This window comes from Stenella coeruleoalba, assembly GCF_951394435.1.
Source record: "Stenella coeruleoalba genome assembly, chromosome: 6".
NCBI lineage: Eukaryota > Metazoa > Chordata > Mammalia > Artiodactyla > Delphinidae > Stenella > Stenella coeruleoalba.
The window spans coordinates 119,585,034-119,603,659 of NC_137151.1; the positions used below are offsets into that span (position 1 = coordinate 119,585,034).

At 37.9% G+C, this 18,626-nt stretch overlaps 1 protein-coding gene across 3 annotated transcripts in view; it reads left to right on the forward strand.

The window, feature by feature from the left end:
* The window catches only part of PSMD1 (proteasome 26S subunit, non-ATPase 1), a 105,118-nt gene that overhangs the window by 53,685 nt on the left and 32,807 nt on the right, over positions 1 to 18,626 (forward strand). For all 3 annotated transcript variants that reach the window (XM_079924170.1, XM_079924171.1, XM_079924172.1), the window contains one exon: positions 11,013 to 11,127. In XM_079924170.1, the coding sequence (XP_079780296.1) occupies positions 11,013 to 11,127 (115 nt within the window). The remainder of the gene's footprint in view (positions 1 to 11,012; positions 11,128 to 18,626) is intronic.

The following is an 18,626-nucleotide window of genomic DNA, read 5'->3' on the forward strand; positions in this document are numbered from 1 at the left end:
TTCTAAAATACTTATTTTTATCCCTGATGCCTTTTAATTTATTGAACAGATTCTGTCTTCTACTTAAAGGGACAGTCTAATATCTTGACAACTTAAATATCAGTCAAAGATATTTTTTATCTCTCAGTCATAGTATCTTTCAAACACTAACACACTAAGGAATTTTTGACAATATGCGGATTGTGTCCACTACATATTCATTCATTTGCGAAGTATTCATTGAGTTCCGTTAGCTTGTGGAGATACAGTGATGAACAAGATAAACATTTTCTGCCTTTATATCAATATAATTTATAATTTCATGAGGGGTGCAAACGCATATACTGATAATTATAGATATGGTACAGCTAAGACTAACTCACTTCAACAGGGCCCTCAGTGCAGCTGAAATATTTCTTGGCTTTTTTTTTTTTAATTCCTTTCTTGTTCACTCTCTTTGACGAGATCAGTGAAAGAGCTAAAACTTCGCTCATTCTTCCCTGGTGACTGAATTTACCTCTTATTATTATTTTTTAATTAATTTATTTATTTTGGGCTGTGTTGGGTCTTGGTTGCTGCGCACGGGCTTTTTCTAGTTGCGGCAAGTGGGGTCTACTCTTCCTTGTGGTGCCCAGACTTCTCATTATGGTGGCTTCTCTTGTTGCAGAGCACGGTCTTTAGGTGCTCAGACTTCAGTACTTATGGCACTCAGGCTTCAATAGTTATGGCACGTGGGCTTAGTTGCTCCACGGCATGTGGGATCTTCCCAGACCAGGGCTTGAACCCATGTCCCCTGCATTGGCAGGCAGATTCTTAACCACTGCACCACCAGGGAAGTCTCTTACATCTTATTTTAATGAAAGACTTAGACCCATTTGAAAGCTCTGTCACCTTTCAACTTCTTAAAATGTCTTTCTTTTCATCCATTCTATCGTTTGGGATCATGTTGTCATTCCTCTTTACCATAACTAACTTCTACTTAAATCCTTAGTCCCAACTCTTTATGGTAATTCTTTGCAATCTTGCTGAATAAAGTATCTTCTTTTTCACACATAGAATCCATGCCTTGAATATTCATTTCCTCCGCTTTAAGTTCTTTCTTGCAGACATGCTCAGGTTTACAGTTAATGAAAAATAAAAACCTTTCCTTATCCCTTAAGTCTCTTTCCTTCATCATTTGACTTCTTTAGAGAATTGCCTATCCTTTTTCCTTCTTACTACCCACCCAATCTATAACCCTTGTAATCAGATTTTTATCCCCAACATTCTATTAAAATAACTCTTAGAAAGTCACTAATTAACACCAATTGTTGATTTTGTGCAGTATTCATCACTGTTGACTGAGCATTTCTCTTTAAAACTTGTATCTTTTTTTTTACTTCAAAGACACCTTATCTGAGGGGCGGGGCCGTCGGGGCGGGGCCGTCAGCGCGAGGGCCGCTGGTCGGGGCTGGGTTTGGGTCGCGTTCCGGCACTTTGGACCGTGGGATTCCGGGACCTCGAGACCCCGGAACCTCTGCACCCCGGAACCATGGCACCCGGCACCCCAGTGCAGCTCCAGGCTCTGGGTGCCCAGGAGCCGTTAGAAGCGACCTGTCACCGCTGGGCCTCAGCCCATCGCCCCAGTTCTAGGTTCTGTTCCATCAACACAGTCCGCTCCGCCACCTGCAGGTCCCGTGTTCAGTGCGGCCTGAATATACTACACAAGACTGCGGTCGTGGGCTGGATCCGTGTCCTGCAGTTTGCAAGGAACAGCTGCAGCTGTCAGAAGTTCTTTTTTAAAGCTCCCATTTCATTTTGCACCCAACGTAGGCAGTACCTGCTGCTTTAAAAAATCTTATTCAATCCCCACCATAATCACAGACTATCAGTATCTTGTTTTACAGATAAGGCAGCATGCTCAGAGAGGGAAGGTCAATTTCTAGTAATTCTGAGAGGTGTGTTTGCCACAGGATTTCCACCCTGCAGACTGCGCGGGGAACAGGGCGGTCCTCTGCGCAGTGTGATAAATGCTGTTACAGCCTAAAACAGGAGGAATACTTCGGGAGGGACAGGTGCCTAAAGATGAGCCCAGAGGGTGTCAGACCAAGGGGTGGGAGGGGATGGCCTAGGCGAAGGTCCTGAAGGCAGCACGAAGGCCTGCTTCCTGTGGCTTCCATGCACCTCAGGGGAAACCTGCTGTTGGGCAACAGAGTAGAGAATGGACTGGGGGGCCGTGGGGTGGGTGGGTGGAGAGAAGGGGCTGGTCCAGGAGAGGGAGGGAGGTTCCTACACACACACAAAAAAAACCAAAGACACCTTATCCTGCCTGCGTTCTTTGTCTTTCTTACAGAATCTTTTCTAAGTCTTATTCTACCCTCTTAATATGTAGATTTTCAGAGGTTCCTATCCTGTTGACTTTTCTCCTTCTTCATTTTCTCCTTCCATTCACTCTTACGGTTTTCCATTAACTTGTTGAAAAAAACTCCTAAAACTCTATTTCCAGCCCAATGACTGTGATCTTGTGGTCATGAGATGAGACAAGCAGCATACTTAAGGGTTAGGAGCTCAGACAAACCAATTTCTCTGAGCTTTAATTTCTACATTTGTAAAAAGGAGGTGATGTAACCTGCTCTGCCTACTTCACAGCAGCATTTGACCCAGTTGATCATTTCCCCTTCCCCTTCCTTAAAATAGTTTCTTTGCTTAGCTTCCACTAGACCACACTGTTGGATTTTCTCCTACCTCATTACTACTCCTGTGTAGTCTCCTTTACTTGTTCTCTTTCATCTCAACCTGTTTAATATTGGGGCTCCTCTGGGACTCATTTCTGGATCTCCTGTCCCTTCACACTTGGTGATCTCAGACACACTTAAGGCTTTGAATACTACCTATATACTAAAACTCCCAAATTTGTATCTCTAGCCTAGGCCTTTCCTTCAAACTCCAGACTGTTACATTCAATTACCTACTCAGTATTTCCCTTAGATGTCTAAAAACATCTCAAACTCAAAATGTCCAAAATTGAACTTTTGCCGTTTCCCTCCAAATCTGTTCTATCTATTGGTTTCTTTATCTCAGTTAAAGGCCGTTGCATTCTTCCAGTCTCTTTTTTTTTCACGTCTTACCATCAGGAAATCTTGTTTATTCTACTTCAATATATGTACCAAATTTCAAACTTTTTCCCCCATGTCCATGACTACCACCGAGTCACAGTTATATCTTAACCAGATTTGTGAGATAGCCTCTTAACTCATCTTCTTTCTTCTACCTTTGCCCTCTGGTCTCAGTAGAGCAGCCAAAATTACCATTTTTAAACAAGTCAGATCATATCATTCCTTTGCTTAGAATCCTGACTGCCCTTCACTTCACTCATAGTAAAAACCAAGTTTCCTATAGTCTGGCCCTGTTTTCAACTACTCTTCCCCTCTTCACTACACTCGAACTATTGGCCTCTTTGCCACTCCTCAAACATGCTGGGCGTCATTCCCCCACAGGGCCCTTGCTTGAGCTGTTTCCTCTACCTAATATACTCCTTCTCTGGATAGCCACTTGGCTCACTTCTTCACTGCCTTCTTTTCTTTGCTTAAATATCACCTATCATTGAAGCCTGCCTTGACTACTCTAAAGAATACTGCAAAATGCCCCCTTCTCTTGGCTCTTCCAATACGCCTTACCTTGATTTACTTTTTTGGTTCTCCTTAGAACTTCACCTTTTTACTTACTTTATCATTTATTGTTTATTGTCTTTCTCCTACTAGAATGTAGTCTTTGTCTTTTTTGTTCACTGTTCTCTTTGAGTTTATCCTGCTTGGAGTTTGTTAAGTTTCTAGTCTCTCATCAAAATTTGGGAAGTTTTTGGCTATTATTTCTTCAAGAGTTCTTTCAGCCTTCTCTTTCTCTTCTCCCATTGGGACTCCCATTATGCGTATGTTGGTGTGTTTTGTGTCACCCACAGGTCTCTTAGGCTCTGTTCATTTTGCTTCATTCTTTTTCTGCTCCTCAGATTGGATAATCTCAACTAACCTAACTTCAATTCTCAATTAACCTAACTTAATATTATCAGTTAACCTTATTTGATTCTTTTTTCTGCCTGCTCAATTCTGCTGTTGAACCCCCTCTAGAGAATTTTTCATTTCTTAGTTTGATGATTTGAAGGGCAGGGGGAAACATGCTGATAATTCTGTAACTTTTTGAATGTTACACATTTCTCTAGGTTCAGGAATGCAATCTGAGATTTTTAAGAGCCATGTTTCTTATTATGGTGAAGTAGCAATTTCTTTATATAAATCTTTTCAGTCTACTTTCTTCTCACCTATTTGAGATATTTTCACTCCATTTTGGCAGCACCTGAAAGAAATTAATCTGTTTGGAAACTTACCAAAAGCTTGTCTAAAACTATAATTATTTTTAGTTTTCTGAAGTCCAATAAGATGTTAAAAAAGAAACATTAAAGATTGCACTAAATTTGTAAGGTTTGGGGCAAGATCTGTGTGGTTTTGTTTTCCTTGTGGTACTTTACATGTAGTAGATAGATAATTCAGTAAATACTAAATTGATGGTAAAAAAAAAACTCATAAAAACGGTAGTAAAAAACTACAAATAGCAGTAGCTTAGGATACAGAGTTTCATAGGACAGAAGTGTTTTTGGGAAATGAAACTGTTTTCTTCTTTTTCAGTTATTTTTGTGATAATATTTTATGTATGTTTTATGTTGTGATGAAAACAAAATTCAAAATGTTAAATATCTCCCCTCTTTTAATGGTATTCACTTTTTAAATTTTTATAAACTAGCCAAGAAATAAAGAGAGCAAGAAATGTTGCTAGAATTCCCACAACATGTAGCTCCATTGTTGAGAACAAATGCAGCTAGCAAATTTGTAATTGTCTGAGTAAATATACTTTTAAATTTAATATATCAAAATGTAAATATGAGGAAAAGCTAAGTCATAGGTAACACATTTTGTGCTAATCAAAGTGTTGAATTCCTTGCTCTCTAACTATCCCCAGCCAATATAACAAAATCCACTATTTTTCCTGTGACTTGAACATTTCTAGACATTTATTTTTCTAAATATGTTCACAGAGACATAGAGATGAACTTGTATTGCTGATCAGGGATTAGTCATTTAAATACTTAGTTTTAAATGTTGATCCAAAGCCATTAAAACAAACTACAGGAATTATTTTGTGACATTATCTTAAAGAGATAAATGTTTACATAGAAAAGCTAACATTCAAGGAGAGTCAGAATTATCTAAAATAACTGAAAAAAAGCCTTATGAATTGTTATTAAAGAGTTAGTGTATTTTCTATTAATTTGCAGGTTCTTTCTCCTTCCCTTGCCTTGCCCCCCTCTTTCTCAGTTGCATCCCTGTGTGCAATATAATGTTTTTTGGTCTTCTATATTTCCTGTAAATTGATAGTTAGATCTAGAGGCTTGGTCACATTCTGGTTCAATTTTTCACTCTTTCTCTTCTCCTTCTCCTCCTTCCCTTCCTCCTTCCTCCCTCTCCTCCTCCTCCTTTTTTATTAAGAAGGGGCTGGCAGTGCACATAAGGTATAAGGTCTAGTTGTTTCTCTTTTCATGATGTTAGCGTCTTTGATAATGATGCTGTTGTCCATTAATTCATTACCAGTTTCAAGATGGTGATGATATAATTTTATCATTTATTAGCTTAGTTTTAAAAATTAGACATATATACCAACATGTATTATGTATTTGGATAAAGATTAATGTAAGTTTTGCTTTCAGTGAATGTTTGCATTGCGATCATTGCTTAGAAAAATTCTTTTGTCCTTTTAGAGCTGCCTGTTGAAAAATTAAAATAAACCTAGAATATTATGATTTTATTGTACTCTTGAAGAGGTTGAATGTCTAAGCTAATTAAAGAATTTGTCGTTCCTTGTCTTAACAAATTTTCTGAAGAAGGTGTCAGAGTTGGAACTATTATTAGACTGAGAAACATAAAAGAATTTTTTATGTGCTTTTGAGTTTATAGCCCTCACAACCTATATCAGTCTTTTATGGTAATCAACTAGGTAAAGCTCTTTGCGTTAGGCTCCCAGGCAAAGCTCTGTATTTATGTTCGCAGGCAAAATTTTTTTCTAAACCTCATGAAATTGTTAATGCCCTATTCTAAGTATAATACTTTTAACAAGTGGGAGATCATAAAATTAATGAAGTTTTAAGATACGTTTAGGATAAGCTCTTTGTGAGTCACTTTTCCCTGGAATGTCCTGTCCTTGCTGCAGCTGAGGGGCAAGGTAGGTAAAGTGTTCTCTGTGCCATTAGCTCCCTAAAAAGTTGGTGAGGAAATCTGGAGGTCAGAACCCTGTATATAACCAGTTTTCTAGGTTTAATATCCAACTTGTTTTACATTGTTTTGAATGAACTTTTGGGTATGAGTTGCCTTACCTTTCTTAAAAAATAAGAGCCCAAACTACAGCATACTAGTAACCAAATTCCTGGTTCTGGCCCAAAGGCAATTTCTGGTTATGCATTAAGATTTTAGTAATTATAGTATAGTATTCTACTCTACCACACCACTAACTCCCCAGCATAAATAAGGTGGAGCAGATATCATTTTATGCATGAAGCAGTTAAGTCTCAGAGAGACTTAATGATTGCCATTCTATTAATAAATGGCTGCACTAGAATTGGAATCCAGGTTTTTCAAATTCCAAGCCCACGTTCTCTCTACCACAGCATGTTGAAAACGAAAGGGAGAGGAGGAAGAGAGAGATCGTTTAAGGAATCACTGTATTATTTCAAGTGAGAGATGATCAGGGTCTAAAACAAGCAGTGCAAACAGAAACAAGATTTAAAGGTTTCACTTGATTGGGCAGATTAGATGTGGGGAATGAGAGAATAGAATGATTGAAAATGTGAGTTTTCTTGGTGTATAGATGAATAGTCATGACGGAAAGAGAAGCAGTTTAGGGGAGGGGTGCCCTTTATTCCTCTTTCTGTACAGAATTCTGTGTATTGACTGAGGTATTTGTGGACTATTTAGTTAAAGATGTTCAACGGGCACTTCAAAATTCAGGATGCTGCTCAGATTATTTGGAGTCTGTTGGTAGGGAGTACAAGGGACTTAAACAGAGGGAATACTCTTAATTCCTGTGTCATTATGGTAATCCTGTGGCACCTACCTAATGAAAATATAAATTCATAACTCTGCCAAGGGACTACCGTGAGGTTTATGTCCTCACCAAATTCCCGCTGCGATGGACCAAACCCACGTGCTTAGAACAGTGTTTCTGCCTGTATACGTATAGTGCTATATTTTTTCCTTTTCTAGGGAAGATAGATTAGAAAAGACACATATTCTTGAAAGCATTTTGATTAATACAATTTAATATTGAGGTTGTACAAAATACTCAATAAACAGTAGTTAATAGCCAGTATGTTTTTAAAAAAAGGAATTCATATGTGCACTTTATGGTTGGATAATATGGTAATGACTTGTGCATATGCCCTTGCACAATTCCTGCTCTCTGGAAGGTTGTACAAATAGTAAGTTGGTAAGATGACTGTTAGCTACAAGCCAAGAAATTTTATTGAAACAACAAATCAGAACTTAGTTACCTGTTTCAGTGTTTTACTTTTTAAAGTAGGCCTTCCCTAGCCCTTTATGTGGTCCCCCTACTGGGAACTTCAAAGCACATAAAATTAAAAGACACACAATTAGCCCTTATGAAGTAACTCAGAGGTACTTGTTAACTCTCTCATTTTTGATTATCTAGCTGATAATGAGTTAAAAACTTAAGTGAGGAGGGGAACAAGGAAGGGCCTGATATTTTTCCCAGTGATTAACGCTTAGGATTTGAACCTAGTAGGAAATACTTGTTGGTCAAGTCTCTAAATATATATTTAGTTTGGCTCCCTTTGTCTTTTATTAAGTAATAAAAATTATTTTATCTTTAGTACCTAGCACTGTGCCACTAATTTATGGGAAAAATACAGAAGACACAGTCTCCATCCTTGCCCCTTGAGACATGTGCAGTCTTGAGTGGTTTTATTTATAATTTGTTATGTGATAAGATGTTTGAGTTGTCAGAGGATTTGAGTATCAAAGTATGGACAGAACTGGGCTTCCCTGGTGGCCCAGTGGTTATGAATCCACCTGCCAATGCAGGGGACACGTGTTCGAGCCCTGGTCCGGGAAGATCCCACACGCCTCGGCGCAACTAAGCCCATGCACCACAACTACTGAGCCTACGCTCTAGAGCCCGCGAGCCGCAGCTACTGAAGCCTGCACACCTAGAGCCCGTGCTCCGCAACAAGAGAAGCCACCACAATGAGAAGCCTGCGCACCGCAACAAAGAGGTAGCCCCTGCTCGCCGCAACTAGAGAAAGCCCGTGCGCCGTAACTAGAGAAAGCCCGCGTGCAGCAACAAAGACCCAACACAGCCAAAAATAAAATAAATAATAAAAATAAATACATTTTAAAAAAAATTATGGACAGAACTTTTAAGTTCTTAGCCCAATGCAAGTGAAAAATAAAAGTTAAATAATGATGGGACTTAACCTTATGGTGCAGTGGTTAAGAATCTGCCTGCCAATGCAGGGGACACAGGTTTGAGCTCTGGTCCAGGAAGATCCCACATGCTGCGGAGCAACTAAGCCCGTGCAACACAACTGCTGAGCCCGCGCACCACAACTGCTGAGCCCGCGCACCTAGAGCCCGTGAGCCACAGCTACTAAGCCTGCACGCCTAGAGCCCATGCTCCACGACAAGAGAAGCCACCGCATTGAGAAGCCCGTGCACTGCAATAAAGAGTAGCCCCCGCTCACCACAACTAGAGAAAGCCCGCACACAGCAACGAAGACCTAATGCAGCCAAAAATTAATTAATTATTTATTTTTAAAAAGTTAAACAATGATGCTGTCAACTACAGTAATTCTCCAGCAACCTCTTTGGTATGATATCACCTTTAAAATTTCATTTTTATTTCATAGGAATATTTCTCATTGATGAAATGTCCTATAATAATGAACACTGATTTAAAACCTTTGATGATTGATTCATTTTTAAAAGCCATAGAATTGTAAAGTGGAACAGACCTTATGGAACTTTTAGTCCAATTCGTTCTTTTTCTGATGTGAAAAGGGACCCCAAAGTGTATGGTTAATTGAACCTTGTCTAAAATTATCCCAGCTATTTAGAGGCAAAACAGGAACTAGAACATGGGTTTTTTACTTCTTATATAACTTACTGTTATTTACCTCAGTACTCATTAACTGAAAGCATATGTGTATTTGTTCATTTGTTTTTATATTATTCCTGCATGATAGTCAAGAAATATTATCTCTAGTTACAGAAAAGAAAATTTAAGTGATTTGCCTGATGTCATGTACTGAGAAACTAACAAAACTAAGACTAGAACCCAGATCTTCTGTTTCCTAGTACATTGCTTTCTTTATACTATTCTTCTGTATTGTTGCCACTAGATTGTTTACAGATTTTTCGTACTAGGAGCTAGCTTCATCAAACTGAGAAAGAACATTTTCAAGAAAGAGTGATAGCAGAGTTCTACCTTTTTTTCTTTTTTGAGGTATGGTTGATGTATAATATATGTTTCAGATGTACAACAGTGATTCACAATTTTAAAAGATTATGTTCCATATATAGTTACCATAAAATATTGGCTGTATTTCCTGTGTTGTACAATATACCCTTGTAACTTATTTATATTATACATAATAGTTTGTACTCTTAATCGCCTACCCCTATCTTGCCTCTCCCCCAAAATTCCACCTTTATAGACAGTTTGCATAAACGTGGCTCTACTCCATTTGAAATTTGAATTTACCATTCACTGGAGTTTGAGGCTAGAGGACAATTTCAACATAGAATTATAGATTTAAATTGGTCTGTAGGTAATAACTGCTTTTATTCACAACAGGATACTTTTTTTAAAAAACGTTCTATTGGGCTTCCCTGGTGCCGCAGTGGTTGAGAGTCCGCCTGCTGATGCAGGGGACACAGGTTCGTGCCCCGGTCCGGGAAGATCCCACATGCCGCGGAGCGGCTGGGCCCGTGAGCCATGGCCGCTGAGCCTGCACGTCCGGAGCCTGTGCTCCGCAACGGGAGAGACCACAGCAGTGAGAGGCCCGCATACCGCAAAAAAAAAGAAAAAGAAAAAAGAAAAAGCGTTCTAATGAAACGTAATATATTAATAGTCTCTTTTTAAGTTTTTATTGAAGTGTAGTATACATCTAAAAATATGAACATAATTAGCCTACAGCTTGATGAATTTTCGTAACTGAACACACCTGTGTAACCAGCACCTAGTTCAACATCAGTACCAGCCTTCCAGAAACTCCCCTTACAGTCTCTTCTAGTTACTACACCCAACCTGCTGCCCCCTCAGGAGTGACCACTATAACAGGATAGTCCTTCAAAGATGAGATCAGATACTTCATTTGTCAAGGTTGTCCTCTCTTCTGTATTTGCTGCAAATATGAAGAAGATGAGAAAAGAACAATTTCTCTATTCTTATCAACACAAAAATAATTGCTGAAGACAAAAAAAATCAGAATTTTTTCATACCAAGTCTTATTTAACAATTTAATATTCATTCAGAGTAATACTGGGAGTTTTAAATCTTTTGTGCAGCTTTGGAAACATCTTGGAGTCTCTGTAAGTGACTTTTGTCTTCTGAAACAAGACACAGAGTAAGCAGGAGTTATAAGAATGGACGTAGGGCAGTGTTCCCTGTCCCCATTACCCCACCCCCCCACCCCCCGTAGGGCTGTTCCCCACCCTGGAGAAGACAGAAGGGAATGAGTAATGCTGTGATGCAGAGCTGTGGTTGAGGGATCACTGATATGTTCCTCTTTCTTTTCATATATTCTCTGAATGTTGAAGATAGCTTTCTAATATCAATAATTAGAATTCTGTTGGAGATTTTTAATTCTGTAACTTCTGTGTTAAATATAACTCTGTTGTTTCCCATAACTTTCAAAAAATTGATTAAAGTTCTTCCATCTTGATTTAAAATATGTTATCTATAACACTGTCTTCACTTTCTCTGTTTCTTATCAGGACCCCTGAACAGTGCCCCAGTGTCGTTTCATTGTTGTCAGAGAGTTACAATCCTCATGTGCGTTATGGAGCTGCAATGGCCCTGGGCATCTGCTGTGCTGGTACAGGAAACAAGGTAAAGGCCAAAGCCAATGCGGTCAGTTCTTTTCTGGCGCCAGACTGTTTTCTGTAGCCGAAAAGTTTATGTAACAGTTGTAAAAATACAAGTGTGGTGTGATCTGTAAGACTTAACTTGCCTCACAAGTTAAGCTTCCCAGAACTTCCTCACTTAACTATTCTGGATTGCTCAAAGCTGTTTAAGAACAAACCACCACATTACATGGATGGCTCTAATGAAAACAATGCTGTTGAATTTTTTATGAAAGCATTGATTTCTTTAAAAAGAAGAAATAGTATTTTTTTCTTTGAAGAGCTACTCTGGCTTTACATTGTTATTTTACATGTTTAATTTGCATAATAAGTATTGTGGAAATCAAAGTTCTTATTTGAGGCCACCACAGTCAACTCAGTTTGATTTTTTTGTGTGTTTGTTTTAAGTTTATATTTAACTGCTGTTTGCCTGTTTTCTCAAGAACATAATAGATAACCTGGTATTTGTTAAGCCCACAAAAGTGACAAAATAAAGACTTGGGTTAGGTACATTGATGATTTGAAAACAGTTTGTCATGAGAGTCATAAAGAAATGCACCAATGCTTTAGTAACAAGTATTCTTGATTCACAGCAATAACATAAATCACCACATTTTGCCTTTCATAGAGCACATGAACACACCTTGGCCAGTTCCCCAAAAGGTGCACTTTTCTTTTAATAGCACACAGGCATGTGTGTGTGTGTGTGTGTGTGTGTGTGTGAGTGTGTGTGTGTGTGAGAGAGAGAGAGAGAGAGAGAGAGAGAGAGAGAGAGAGAGAGAGGGAAGAAGAACATGATTATATTCCCAGTGTCTTTACATCAGAAAGGAGCCACTTTTTAAAAATCATCTCTTGTCCGAACTAAAGTAAAGCATAATTATTAGTTTATTGATTGATTCCAGGAATTACATTTTAATTTGCTTGACTTTTTCTCTAATAAAGAGTATTAGTATTGGATACAAATAATTTTTTTCTAGTCACATAAAACATTATTAAAGCTAGGAATTAAAATAGGCATTTTCACTATATGTGGCGAGAATTGTATAAAAATTTATAGAGACATGCCCTTCCAATATTCTTATTCTGTCTCCTTACCCTGCTTTATTTTTCTTCATCACCACCTGACATTGTTTTTCTTTTTTTTTTTTTTTTTTGCGGTACGCGGGCCTCTCACTGCCGTGGCCTCTCCCGTTGCGGAGCACAGGCTCCGGACGCGCAGGCTCAGTGGCCACGGCTCACGGGCCCAGCCGCCCTGTGGCATGTGGGATCCTCCCGGACTGGGGCACGAACCCACGTCCCCTGCATCGGCAGGTGGACTCTCAACCACTGCGCCACCAGGGAAGCCCCACCTGACATATTTTTACACCTATTTATTTATTGTCTGTCTTCTCTCCACTGAAATGTAAGGTCCCTGAGAACAGAATGTTCACTGCTAAAACCTAAAGTCAGACCTGGCACATAGTAGAGTTTCAGTAAATATTTGTCGAATGATGAAGGGAAGATCATTTTAAGGATATGATGATGAACAAGTTGGACGTGGTCTCTGTCCTCACAGTTTTGTTTTTTAAATGTTTTCATTTCTTTTGGAGGAGAATTTCTTACATGAGAATGTATCTTCAGTGTTATTAGAAAAGTCATTGTGTGTATAAAATACAGTTTATAGAAATAGGCCTTCATTTTTTTCTAGGACACATCTGTTCTATAAACAAAGGAAAAATATAGTTGGATGTTTTACTAAGTATTTTCTCCCTCCGGTATTTAGTAGACATTTATGTCAGACCTCATAAGTTAAATGTAAATTAGATTTTTTTCTTTCCAGATTATTCTAAACTTAATATGCTATCTAGGAGCAAATGTTCTTTGAGACACAGTATCTGACAATTTAATTCAATGAATATTCTTCATTACTCATACTAAACAAGTCTGCTTTATTTCTAGATAGTTTGTATGATCTACGTATCAATACCTATCTGTCTGAAACTTGGCACGTTAATTTTGTTTCTTAAAAGCCTGAAACACCTATTTAGTCTAAAATGTATCTTTGAGGTCATATCACATACCTCAAAGGCCAAGTTAGTGTCTTTTAACTTATAAGTTGGAAATTTTCTTATATTTTTATCATGAATACTTCATAAACAATATTGACAATATGAGTAACATTTGCAAAACTTTCTCTTCTAAACAACGGCACTACATTTTTCAGGAAAGTGAGGAAAAGGAATACATTTATATGGTATTTGTATTATTTATTAATCGCTCTGATTTTTCTCTTTTGAATTTTATTTTATTTTTTTATACAGCAGGTTCTTATTAGTTATCTATTTTATACATATTGGTGTATATATGTCAATCCCAATCTCCCAATTCATCACACCACCACCATCCCTCCGCCACTTTCCCCCCTTAGTGTCCATACGTTTCTTCTCTACTTCTATGTCTCTATTTCTGCCCTACAAACCGGTTCATCTGTACCGTTTTTCTAGGTTCCACATATATGTGTTAATATACGATATTTGTTTTTCTTTCTGACTTACTTCACTCTCTATGACAGTCTCTAGGTCCATCCACAAATGACCCAAGTTTTTTCCTTTTTATGGCTGAGTAATATTCCATTGTATATATGTACCACATCTTCTTTATCCATTCGTCTGTTGATGGGCATTTAGGTGGCTTCCATTACCTGGCTATTGTAAATAGTGCTGCAGTGAACATTGGGGTGCATGTGTCTTTTTGAATTATAGTTTTCTCTGGGTAAATGCCCAGTAGTGGGATTGCTGGGTCATATGGTAATTCTATTTTTAGTTTTTTAAGGAACCTCCATACTGTTCTCCATAGTGGCTGTATCAGTTTACATTCCCACCAACAGTGCAAGAGGGTTCACTTTTCTCCACACCCTCTCCAGCATTTGTCGTTTCTAGATTTTCTGATGATTCCATTCTAACTGGTGTGAGGTGATACCTCATTGTAGTTTTGATTTGCATTTGCCTAATAATTAGTGATGTTGAGCAGCTTTTCATGTGCTTCTTGGCCATCTGTATGTCTTCTTTGGAGAAATGTCTGTTTAGGTCTTCTGCCCATTTTTGGATTGGGTTGTTTGTGTTTTTAATATTGAGCTGCATGAGCTGTTTATATATTTTGGAGAGTAATCCTTTTTCCCTTGATTCGTTTGCAAATATCTTCTCCCATTCTGAGGGTTGTCTTTTCGTCGTGTTTGTAGTTTCCTTTGCTTTGCAAAAGCTTTTAAGTTTCATTAGGTCCCATTTGTTTATTTTTGTTTTTATTTCCATTACTCTAAGAGGTAGATCAAAATATCTCTTGCTGTGATTTATGTCAAAGAGTGTTCTTCTATGTTTTCCTCTAAGAGTTTTATGGTGTCTTTCCTTAGATTTAGGTCTCTAATACATTTTGAGTTTATTTTTGTGTATGGAGTTAGGGAGTGTTCTAATTTCATTCTTTTACATGTAACTGTCCAGTTTCCCCAGCACCACTTACTGAAGAGACTGTCTTTTCTCCATTGTGTATCCTTGCCTCCTTTGTCATAGATTAGTTGACCCTAGGTGTGTGGGTTTATCTCTGGGCTTTCTATCCTGTTCCATTGATCTATATTTCTGGTTTTCTACCAGTACCATATTGTCTTGGTTACTGTAGCTCTGTAGTATAGTCTGAAGTCACAGAGTCTGATTCCTCCAGCTCCATTTTTTTCCCTCAAGACTGCTTTGGCTATTTGGGGTCTTCTCTGTCTCCATACAGATTTTTAGACTTTTTTGTTCTAGTTCTGTAAAAAATGCCATTGGTAATTTGATAGGGATTGCATTGAATCTGTAGATTGCTTTAGGTAGTATAGTCATTTTCACAATTTTGATTCCTCTGATCCAAGAACATGGTATATCTCTCCATCTGTTTGTATCATCTTTAATTTCTTTCATCAGTGTCTTAATAGTTTTCTGTATACAGGTCTTTTGTCTCCCTAGGTAGGTTTACTCCTAGGTATTTTATTCTTTTTTTACAGTGGTAAATGGGAGTGTTTCCTAATTTCTCTTTCAGATTTTTCATCATTAGTGTATAGGAATGCAAGAGATTACTGTGCGTTAATTTTGTATCCTTCAGCTTTACCATATTCATTGATTAGCTCTAGTAGTTTTCTGGTAGCATCTTTAGAATTCTCTATATATAGTATCATGTTATCTGCAAACAGTGACAGTTATACTTCTTCTTCTCCAATTTGTATTCCTTTTATTTCTTTTTCTTCTCTGATTGCTGTGGCTAGGACTTCCAAAACTATGTCGAATAATAGTGGCGAGAGTGGACATCCTTGTCTTGTTCCTGATCTTAGAGGAAATGCTTTCAGTTTTTCACCATTAAGAATGATGTTTGCTGTAGGTTTGTCATATATGGTCTTTATTATGTTGAGGTAGGTTCTCTCTATGCCCACTTTCTGGAGAGTTTTTACCATAAATGGGTGTTGAATTTTGTCATAAGCTTTTTCTGCATCTATTGAGATGATCATATGGTTTTTCTTCTTCAGTTTGTTAATATGGTGTATCACATTGATTGATTTGTGTATATTGAAGAATCTTTGCATCTCCGGAATAAACCCCACTTGATCATGGTGTATGATCCTTTTAATGTGTTGTTGGATTCTGTTTGCTAGTATTTTGTTGAGGATTTTTGCATCTATATTCATCAGTGATATTGGTCTGTAATTTTCTTTTTTTGTTGTATCTTTGTCTGGTTTTGGTATCAGGGTGATGGTGGCCTCATAGAATGAGCTTGGGAGTGTTCTTTGCAATTTTCTGGAAGAGTTTGAGAAGGATGGGTGTTAGCTCTTCTCTACATGTTTGATAGAATTCACCTGTGAAGCGATCTGGTCCTGGACTTTTGTTTGTTGGAAGATTTTTACTCACAGCTTCAATTTCATTACTTGTGATTTGTCTGTTCATATTTTCTGTTTCTTCCTGGTTCAGTCTTGGAAGGTTATACCTTTCTACAAATTTTTCCATTTCTTCCAGGTTGTCCATTTTGTTGGCATAGAGTTGCTTGTAGTAGTCTCTCAGGATGCTTTGTATTTCTGCGGTGTCTTTTGTAACTTCTTCTTTTTCATTTCTAATTTTATTGATTTGAGTCCTCTCCCTCCTTTTCTTGATGAGTCTGGCTAATGGTTTATCAATTTTGTTTATCTTCTCAAAGAACCAGCTTTTAGTTTTATTGATCTTTTCTGTTGTTTTCTTTGTTTCTATTTCATTTATTTCTGCTCTGATCTTTATGATTTCTTTCCTTCTGCTAACTTTGCATTTCGTTTGTTCTTCTTTCTCTAGTTCCTTCAGGTGTAAGGTTAGACTGTTTATTTGAGACTTTTCCTGTTTCTTGAGGTAGGCTTGTATAGCTATAAACTTCCCTCTTAGAACTGCTTTTGCTGCATCCCATAGGTTTTGGATTGTCATATTTGTCTCTAGGTATGTTTTGATTTCCTCTTTGATTTCTTCAGTGATCTCTTGGTTATTTAGTAACGTATTGTTTAGCCTCCATGTGTTTGTGTTTTTTAGGTTTTTTTCCCTGTAATTGATTTCTAATCTCATAGTGTTGAGGTCAGAAAAGTTGCTTGATATGATTTCAGTTTTCTTAAATTTACTGAGACTTTTTTTGTGACCCAAGATGTGATCTATCCTGGAGAATGTTCTGTGTGCACTTGAGAAGAAAGTGTAATCTGCTGTTTTTGGATGGAATATCATATAAATATCAATTAAATCTATCTGGTCTATTGTGTCATTTAAAGCTTATGTTTCCTTATTAATTTTCTGTCTGGATGATCTGTCCATTGGTGTAAGTGAGGTGTTAAATTCCTCCACTATTATTGTGTTACTGTTGATTTCCTCTTTTATAGCTGTTAGCAGTTGCCTTATGTATTGAGGTGCTCCTGTGTTGGGTGCATATATATTTATAATTGTTATATCTTCTTCTTGGATTGATCCCTTGATAATTATGTAGTGTCCTTCCTTGTCTCTTGTAACACTGTTTATTTTAGAGTCTATTTTCTCTGATATGAATATTGCTACTCCAGCTTTCTTTTGATTTCCATTTGCATGGAATATCTTTTCCCATCCCCTCACTTTCAGTCTGTATGTGTCCCTAGGTCTGAAGTGGGTCTCTTGTAGACAGCATATATATGGGTCTTGTTTTTGTATCCATTCAGAGAGCCTGTATCTTTTGGTTGGAGCTTTTAATCTATTCATGTTTAAGGTAATTATCGATATGTATGTTCCTATTACCATTTTCTCAATTGTTTTGGGTTTGTTTTTGTAGGTCCTTTTCTTCTCTTGTGTTTCCCACTTAAAGAAGTTCCTTTAGCGTTTGTTGTAGAGCTGGTTTGGTGCGGCTGTATTCTTTTAGCTTCTGCTTGTCTTCAAACTGTTGATTTCTCCATTGAATCTGAATGAGATCCTTGCTGGGTAAAGTAATCTTGGTTGTAGGTTCTTCCCTTTCATCACTTGAAATATATCATGCCACTCCCTTCTGGCCTGTAGAGTTTCTGCTGAGAAATCAGCTGTTAGCCTTATGGGAGTTCCCTTGTATGTTATTTGTCATTTTTTCCCTTGTTGCTTTCAGTAATTTTTCTGTCTTTAATTTTTGCCAATTTGATTACTATGTGTCTTGCCATGTTTCTCCTTGGGTTTATTGTGCCTGGGACTCTCTGTGCTTCCTGGGCTTGGGTGGCTATTTCCTTTCCCATGTCAGGGAAGTTTTTGACTATAATCTCTTCGAATATTTTCTCGGGTCCTTTCTCTCTCTCTTCTCCTTCTGGGACCCCTATAATGCGAATGTTGTTGCGTTTAATATTGTCCCAGAGGTCTCTTATGCTGTCTTCATTTCGTTTCATTCTTTTTTCTTTATTCTGTTCCACAGCAGTGAATTCCACCATTCTGTCTTCCAAGTCACTTATCCATTCTTCTGCCTCAGTTATTCTGCTATTGATTCCTTCTAATGTAGTTTTCATTTCAGTTATTGTATTGTTCATCTCTGTTTGTTTGTTCTTTAGTTCTTCTAGGTCTTTGTTAAACATTTCTTGCATCTTCTCGATCTTTGCCTTCATTGTTTTTCTGAGGTCCTGGATCATCTTCACTATCATTATTCTGAGTTCTTTTTCTGGAAGGTTTCCTATCTCCACTTCATTTAGTTGTTTTTCTGGGGTTTTATCTTGTTTTTTTATCTAGTACATAGCCCTCTGCCTTTTCATCTTGTCTCTCTTTCCGTGAATGTGTTTTTTGTTCCACAGGCTTCAGGATTGTAGTTCTTGCTTCTGCTGTCTGCCCTCTGGTGGATGAGGCCGTGTAAGAGGCTTGTGCAAGTTTCCTGATGGGAGGGACTGGTGGTGGGCAGAGCTCAGTAAAACTTTAATCAGCTTGTCTGCTGATGGAGGGGTTGGGTTCCCTCCCTGTTGGTTGTTTGGCCTGAGGCGACCCAACACTGGATCCTACCTGACTCTTTGGT